This window comes from Sapajus apella, unplaced genomic scaffold (genome assembly GCF_009761245.1).
Source record: "Sapajus apella isolate SASKATOON/1434 unplaced genomic scaffold, GSC_monkey_1.0 scaffold156, whole genome shotgun sequence".
In the NCBI taxonomy this organism is placed as follows: domain Eukaryota; kingdom Metazoa; phylum Chordata; class Mammalia; order Primates; family Cebidae; genus Sapajus; species Sapajus apella.
In genome coordinates, this window is record NW_022437096.1 from 674895 (window position 1) to 684098 (window position 9204).

Sequence of the window (9204 nt, forward strand, 5' to 3'; positions counted from 1 at the left end):
AGGAAGAGGAGGAGGAGGAGGAGGAGGAAGGCGACGCCGAGCAGCGGGCGGGGGGGGCGACAGGCGGAGGAGGGGGCTGGGGAAGCGCCAGACCCCCCCGCGCCGCCCGGCCGTTGCGCAATCCGCGGCCCGCCGTCCGGGCCCTGCTGGCGGTGCGGCTCCGGGGGCGGCGGCGGGGCTGATTCATGGGGCCGCGGCGGCCGCCCCCCCGCGCCCGGGCCCCCGGCGCCCCGCAGCCCGCGATGGTGGCCGAGTGGCCGGAGCGGCGGCCGCCGCGGCCCGAGACTTTCTGCTAACCTCCCCGCCCCCGCCCGCCCGCCCCCTCCCCGGCGCCCCGTCCCCCGCCTGCTCCCCTCCCCCCTGCCCAAAAAGACACACATCGCCTCCCGGAGTGGCGCCTCCAGTCGCGGCGGAGCGCGGCGTTGGCGGCGGATGGAGGGCGCGAGCGGGCGGCCGCGGCGGCTGCACCCGGCGGGGCGCTGATGCGGCGCCTGGACCTTCGCTGCGCGACTTCGGGGGCGTCGGCCGAGCGGCCACTCCGCGATGCAGCTCCTGAAGGCGCTCTGGGCACTGGCAGGGGCCGCGCTCTGCTGCTTCCTCGTCCTGGTGATCCACGCGCAATTCCTCAAAGAAGGTAATTGTCCCCGGGCGCCGTCCTCCGAGCTCTGCCCGGCCCACGGCGGTCCCTGCGCCCGACCCGGCTTCCAGCACGTTCCGCCGCCGCCGATCGCCCGAGGCTCGCGCAGCGCCACTGCGGGGCCGGAATGGCCGGCGGTGCGACCCTGCCCGGAGCCCGGCCCCCCGCGCGTCTCGCCGCCCCGCGCCTTTCGGGGATCCCCGGCAGGGCGCGGGTTCGGGGCGCGCTGCAACCTCGGTTCCTCTCGCGCAGCCCCGGGTGCCCGGCCCGAGCCGTGGCCGCCGTTCCCACCCCCTGCCCCGCACGGCTCGGTGGCAGCGGCGCCCGCCCGGACGCCGTGGCCCTCGGTAGATGGCACCAGCGCTCCACGTTGGCGGGCGGGCCGGGCCGGGGCGGGAGCGGAGCTGAGACCCGCCGGTGTGGGCGCGGGGCTGGGGCCCGCGGGCATCGGGAAACAGGCCTGCGCACTCGTTCCCCTGGGCCCATGCCGCCTTCAGGGCCGACTCAGGGACCCACAGGCTCGGGGAGGAGGGGCTTTGCCACCTGGGTGCGGAGGCCCCGGCACCAAGTTCTGCCCCTGCCGTCCTAGTCCCTGCTAGACTACAGGGCGGTCTGGGACTGTTGAGGCGCCCAGGATAGCTGTTGGACCCTCCTGGCTGCAGAGGCCCGGTGGACCGGGAAGCATCTCTCTGAGGGTCGGGATAGGGCCACACCTCCCTGATGCACCGTAGGCTCCAGGCACCCCAGGCGCACTCATGGAAACTTCCTGGCTTCAGGGCCAGGCTCCCCGTGCAGAGGTCCCGCTGCATCCCGGGATCAGCCTGGCCTGTCATAGCAGACTGGGGGCAACCGAGGCATTGGGCTCCCCGGGCACCCCTGCTCCTGGTTACTGGTGCTCTGACACACAGGCTGGGCCAGCTCTGCCCGCTGCTCCCGTAGGTCGGCTGGGAAGGCTGAGCTCTGGAGGGAGCCTGTGTGGCTGGTAACTGCCTGGGTTCTCATTAGCTTTGGGCTCCTGCGAAGGAAGGGCTTGCAAATTCAGCTGCTTCCCTGACTAATTAAGGAGCCGCTGGAGGCCTGGGAAAGCAGGTAGGTGCGGGAGCCTGGACCCAGGCCCTGTGACCTCTGAGGGCCTGGTGTCCACTTGCCTCCTCTGGTTTTGGATGTGGGCACCCAGGAAAAGGAGGGCCAGGTCTGAAGGGAGAGGAGGCTGCCCCAGGACTCTGCTGCAGGCTTGACGTGGCAGCCCGGGCTTGTGGGGACCCTTCCTGGGGTGGGAGGCCCAGCTTCTTCCTGCTGCCTTACTGACCGACTTCTGGAGTGGGTGGTTCGGCCCTGGGCAGTGGTCCTTTGGGCTGGGGAGGCCATCCTTCTTCCTGCCGAGGAGTCATTCACTCCAGGAAGGCTGGCGAGGGCTGCCCTCCGCTGGTGTCCTCTGCCAGGACTGTGGGAGCCACCCCTGGTGCATTCCAGGCACCTGGCGAAGGGGTCCCTGTTCCGCCGGGCCTGTGTGTGTTTGCGCCCCAGGTTCTCTACCTCTTCGACTGATCTCGAATTCTTTGAGGGGACTGGCTTGTTGGAAGGGCGTTCGTGTGAGCATTTCAGTGTTTCTCTGAGGTCCGAGTGCCCAGCTGTGTCCTGATACTCTGTGACGAAGCGACGCTCCACTGACTTTTAAGCTGTGAGTTAGTTAAAGGGGAAGCCCCTTACCATGTGGCCAGCCTGTAGTGCGGGTTCCTTTCTGCGTCTCCCTGTGGCGCTGACCAGTGCAGGTGTCTGGCGGGACTCTGCTGTCCCCCGGAGGCTCTAGGTCTAAAGGACTCTTTATTGGCCAGGAAGACAGAGTTTCTGACTCTCAGCTGGGAAGGTCTAGCATCAGGCCCAGGATTAAATACTGCTTGTGTTTGCTGAGTGGAGTGTTTTCTGTAGATTTAGCCATTCACAGACACGTCCACGTTTATGTTGAAGCAGACACACGTGTGTCAGTGCGTGGAAGATGCATAGTCCTAGGAAGGTGGGATAGGATGGGGTCAGCTGTGCACTGAGGGCACAGGTACCTTTGAAAGAGTCGTTTCAGGGTCTGGTGTTTGCACAGCCCCCTGGGACTCCTGAAGTCCCGTCTCCCCATCCCACAGCGGTGGTCTTCACCTGGGTTGGAGCCCCTGCCGCCTGTCTGCCTGGAGGTTAGGACTTGAGTGGCCCCCTGGTCCTTGCTGAGATGCCCTTTTGGCCCCTTGGCGTCAGGAGCCCCAGGGGAGGCCTTGGGGGAGCCGCAGGGAGGGTGCAGGGAGGGGCTGGCCCACTCTGGTTCCTGGCTGATGGGCTCGACGCATTGTCCAGCAGGAGGGCAGGAGCGCCGCAGGCGGGTGGACAATTGTGACTTGTTGTCTGGGGCCAAGTGGGAAAGAGCTGTTTAGCCATTTCCATGAATCTGTTTTTTTCAGGGGTGAAGAATGGGGGTCCCAGGGAGCCGTTTTTCTATACTTCTCCTTTTGTGTGGAGATAGAGGCCACCCCGTGGCTAATCCGTCCTCCTCTGGCCACTCTGTCTTCCAGGGTTTGCGGAGATGAATAGGGCGGTGATCCGAGAGAGAGGCAAATTGTGGTCCGTAATGGCAGCCTTGGTGCGTCCGAGCTTTGTGGGAACCGGTCGTGCCCGCCGCACCAGGCCTGGCTGGGCAGCCACCGGCCGGGGAGGAAAACAGGGCCACAGTGTGGGGTCCGGCCCTGGGGCCTGGGCAGCCTGTCTTCTTGCCCTGTCATCCTTAGGACACGCTGACCCTCCTCTGGGAGGGGAGAGTCGTCCTTTCTTCTGGTGCGTGCACATGCTGTGTGCACGGTGCAGTTAGAGTCGGGGTGAGGGCGGGAGTCCCAGGACCTTGATGGAAGAGCCAGCCGTGTCCTTAGGGAGCAGGGGACGTGTGTGACAGAGACGGGAGCGGGAAGCCAGAGCTCTGTCTCCTTCGTGTTTGGCCTCCAAATGCGGAGTTAAGGAAACAGCTAGAAGTATAAAGATATTTCCCACCTCCCTCTTCCAAAGACTTTGCAATATTTTTCTGGAAGTCTTGAGTCACTTGGACGCAGCACAGATTAGCAGGCTTTGGTGTGGCTGCCTCGTGTAACCAGAAGAATAGGAAAATACTTGAAAGAGCCGGGAGCGCGGCGGGGCCCAGGGCCGGCCACAGCGGCAGGCAGGTTTCCGGGCTTTGGGACCCAAAGGGGCAGGAGAAAGCCGGGAGATCGTTCTGCCCGATGCTTTCTGCGTGGGAGGGAGAACCCAGTGCCTCTTTCCTTGAGGTTCAACTCTCTCTGCCAGTCCTTTTGATGGCAGGGGAGTGCATTCGATGGCCTGAACGTGCTGTTAAAAAGCCTCTTTTGCAGGTGAGTCCTGAGAACTTTGTGTCGGGCTGCCCCGGGACCTTGTACCCGGGCCTGGATTCCAGAGGTACTTTCCGAACCTCTGTGGTGTGCCCGTCTTTCCGCGGCTGTTGGAGGGCAGGCCGTTGACTGAGTCAACAGGATTCAACTCTCATTTACTGAGTGAGCCGGCTCTTTTGGAAATGAGGCATCATCCTGCAGACCCAGGGGGCCCGTAGCAAGCTGTGTCCTCAACGCCGTCAAGGCAGTGGACGGTGTGGCGGTAATTGTTGAGGCTCTGCACAGCCATCGGTCGGTGCCATCTTTACAAGATGAGCGGGCGATGCAGTGTTCATCTCTCTGTAGATGGATCCATTTATTTTTTAAGAAATGGATAGAGAACTTCTTAGGAGACACAGCTCAGTTCCTGGCCCTAAGACTCCATCAGAAGTATTTGTTGAATACGGACAGCCATCCCAGCTTCATGAGCACAGGTGTGTGTCCCCGAGGCATCGGGGGTGGCCCATCGTGGGTTGGGTGAGGGCTGGGTTGATGTCCTTGAGATTTTCCAGAGCGGCAAGGCTGTTCTCCGTTAGGGCGCGAGGCTGCGCCAGGCTCCGTTCTGAGTGTCTAAGGGGGTGTGTGGGGAAGGGGTGGAGTTCAGCTGCTCTGTCTCATGGCCGGTTGTGCCCGTACACCTGCACCCAGTCTTGGCGTGGGGCTGCCCCCACCCCCAGGCTCTGAGCTTAGAGCTGGCTCCTCATTTCTCCCTGAGTCTCAGGCTGTGTGTGGAGGGGTCCTGGGCTTGGTTTAGGGGCCCCAGGGGCTTCCGCAGCCCACTCTCTGGGTGCACTGTTTTTATGGCCTACTGTTTTTACGGGCGCAGGGGCGTCCCAGTGCCATCCCCACCTGGCAGGTGTCCCTTGGCCTGCCTCTCCCTGACCCTCTGGCAGACGCTGTTTGCAAGGACAGGTAGGTGTGAATGGCAGCCGGGAGGGGTGGAAAGGAAAAGGCGTTAAAAATAACCAACTCCTTTATCATCATTTACTATCGTTTCTTGTGTGACACAGACTCTAAATGAAACCCACACTCACTGGAATGGGTGTCGCATCTGCTGTGTCTCTGACACTAAACGTTAGAAACGGGCTGCAAATGGAGGTGACTTCCAGACACAAGTTGGCTCTTCGCTGCCTTGCTGGGAGCCGGAGTCCCAGCCTCCCCGACCTCCCTGAGGGCCAGGCTGGCAGTGGGCTGGGCCAGCTGGTGGTCGCTCCCGCCACACGCGGGAGGATTGGGTTGGGGCTGGTCTTGCTGTCGGCATCTGTGTTAACTCACCCGTGTCCCGTGTTGCTGCCGTGTGGAGAGGGCATTCAGTTCCGCGCGCGGTGGTCTGTGGGCGCGGCACCGTAGTGAGGGGCGGGAGGGGTGCCATGTGCCCTGCCCGGTGCGATGCTGGCTGCAGACACGGCCCAAGAGCCCCTGGGCCTGGAGAAGGCAGGGTCAGGGCAACCTTCCTGGAAGGGTTCACTGCTGACATTTTCCTGGGTGTGCATGTTTGCGTGTGTGCACACGTGCCTGCTTGTGTGTAACTAAACACTTGTAGGTGTTCACAGAGTTGTGTGAGCTTCTTAAACATATAAATACAGGATCATGCATTATAAACCTGATGTGAAATACAGCCCTTAATTAGGGAGCCGTGCGTGCAGGCAGTGGTGCTCCGGGAGGGGGGCCGTCCTCACCTCCTTATTTACACATCAGCACGGAGATCTGTGGCCCGCATGGAGGGCACCGTGATCCGAACAGACGGAAAACACGGGAAAGCGGTCAGCCGAGGTCTGCGTGGAGAGTTCCCAGCGAGTGCACGGGGGCTCCTTTCACACCAACCCTGGGGACCCCAGAGCCTTTGTGCTGCGGGAGCCCTGACCTGCCTCACGATGCGGGGTGGGGGTGGCGTGTCTTCCCTTTTCCTCCTCTCACCTGGGCTCCGTGTGTGAGCCCACCCCTCCCAGAGACAGGCACAGGGTGCCCCCCCGCAGAGACACCCCACACACTGCACACCCTATACACAAAATACACCACACGTACCACACGCCCCACACGCCACACACACTACACGCCACAAACCATATGCAAAATACACCACATATAAAATATACACATACTATACATCACATACAAAATGCACACCACACCCCACACATACCACACACCCCACACACTGCACATACCAGACACAAAATACACCACACACTACACACCACACACAAAATAAACAACACATACCACATGCTGCACACATTACACACCACACACACCACACACAAAATACACCACATATGCCACACACCCCACACGCTGCACACCCTACACACCAACTGTGCACCACATATAAAATATACACATAGTATACATCACATACAAAATACACACCACACCCCACACATACCACACACCCCACACACTGCACACACTACACACACCACACATACCACACACCCCACACACTGCACACACACCATACACAAAATACACCACACACAAAATACACAACACATACSACATGCTGCACACATTACACACCACACACGCCACACACAAAATACACCACACACACAAAATACACCGCATACCACACACACCACACACAAAATACACCGCACACCACACACAAAATACACCACACACCACACATAAAATACACCACACATGCTACCCACCACACACAAAATGTACCACACACACACCACATACAAAATATACACACACCACACCCCACACACACCACGCATACCATGCACCCCACACACCACACACATACCGTACACAAAATACACCACACACCACACACACACTACACACCACACACAAAATAACACATACCACATGCTGCACACATTACACCTCACATGCACACAATATACAACACACATTGCACACCACACACCCCACACACAAAATACAACACACACAAAATACCGCCCACACACCACACACAAAATACACAACGCATACCACATGCTGCACACACTACATCTCGCTGCACACAACACACAACACACATTGCATACTACACACCCCACACACCACACACAGCACACACAAAATACACCACACACCACACATAAAATACACCACACACCACACACCCCACACACAAAATGCACACACCACACACACAAAATACACCACACACCACACAGACAAAATACACCACACACAAAATAAACTACATATACACACATACCACACACAAAATATACCACACCTACACACACCACCACAAAGTACACCACACACAACACAAAATGCACAAAACACACAACACAAACCACACACATATATACACCACATACACATCACACACAATATGCACCACGCACCACATGTATGCACCCTTCACACACACAACACACCACACATAGCACATGCCACACACCACACATGCAAGACACAAACTACACCACATACACCATACCACACTGGACACCACACACACACCACTCACCAGATACATCTCTCACACACACACACCACACACAAAATACACCACACACTACATAAACTATACATAGCACACACACACACAATATACAGCACGTACACCACAAACATACCACATACAAAACATACACACAGAATATGCACAGAACACACAATGCACACCACACACACACACCCCACACAAAATATGCTGTGCAAACAGACCACACACATTCACGTACCACACACAGAATACACCACACACACACCACACACACCACACAGAATACATGACACACATGCTACACATGAAGTACACCACATGTACACCGCACACACCACATGCCCCACACCACAGAAAATACACTATACACAGGCACCACACACAAAATGCACCATATATACACAACACACACAAAATACACCATATACACCACACACACACACACACCACATGGCATACACACATGATACACCACACTTACCACAGACATACCGCATACACAACATACACAAACACAGAATACACCACACACACAGCAGACACAAATTTACCACATACAAACCACACCACACAACACACAATATACACCACACACACAACACACAAAATATGCCACACCCACACCCACATACAACACACATCACACACACAGCACACACCACATAAAATACACCACACACATCACATACAAAATACACCGCATACATCACACACACTAGATATTACACACAACTCACAAAAACCAGCATGCACACAGCACACACCACACACATAGCATACATCAGAGACACACAAAATACATCACACAGATACCACACACAGCAAAATACAGCACACATACTAGACACCACACACGTTACACACTGTGTACACATACCACATGCCACACACTGCACACACACAAAATATGCCACAGACACACCACATACACAACATAAACACACATAGAATACACCACATACAACACACACATATAAAATATACTACATATAGACACCAAATATGCATACCACACAAACACACACAGCACACATACACCGTGACCGTCCCCCCGACACAAAATATACAAACACACACCCACACAAACACATGCCAAGACATGCACTATACCACATCCACGTCATACACGCAGAGCCACACATCACAAACACGTTACACCTGTTATGCCGCACACACACCGTAGCCCAACCACTGCACGGTGCCCAGCCCACCTGTGGGCTCCGCTGTGGGTTCTGGAGGAGGGGAGAGGACAGCGGACCCAGCTTCGGTGTCTTCCCCTGTGGCCTTGTCCCTGCCCTCACCCGTTCCCTGCCCCTGGCCCTTGCTGGCTGGGCCTCTGCAGAGGCTTCCTGGGGAGGAGGGCGTTGCCCTGCCCTTCACCATGTGGGCAGCTGTGGTCCGGTGAGACTGAGGGAGGGCCCAGGTCCCAGAGGACAGCAGGACAGGCACAGACGCGCAGCTCTGTCTTTTCTCTCTGTGACCCCAGGCAGGGGCAGTGTGGGTGGTGCCTGGGCCTGGCACACCCACCTCCTGCTGCGGGCTGCGATGCCCATCTTGCGTGCCTTGTACCCATCCCAAGGGGTCATACCCGCTTCTGCAAATAAACTTCAGGACGAGGAAGCCCACCTGCAGCATGATACCAGGCCAGGGGCGGGCTTCTGCGACCCTCAGTCTCCTCTTCGCAGGAAGGGGATGATAAAAGAAGGGGAAACCTTGGGGAATTCCAC

The 9204-nt window shown here is 57.8% G+C and overlaps 1 protein-coding gene across 7 annotated transcripts in view; it reads left to right on the plus strand.

The window, feature by feature from the left end:
• The window catches only part of TAFA5 (TAFA chemokine like family member 5), a 280241-nt gene that overhangs the window by 82890 nt on the left and 188147 nt on the right, over positions 1-9204 (plus strand). For 2 of the 7 annotated variants that reach the window (XM_032266257.1, XM_032266261.1), the window contains exon 1: positions 374-634. The exons of the other annotated variants lie outside the window; for them this stretch is intronic. In XM_032266257.1, the coding sequence (XP_032122148.1) occupies positions 544-634 (91 nt within the window). In that variant the 5' untranslated portion in view covers positions 374-543. Of the gene's footprint in view, positions 1-373; positions 635-9204 lie in introns of those variants that run through there. 7 annotated transcript variants of the gene reach the window in all.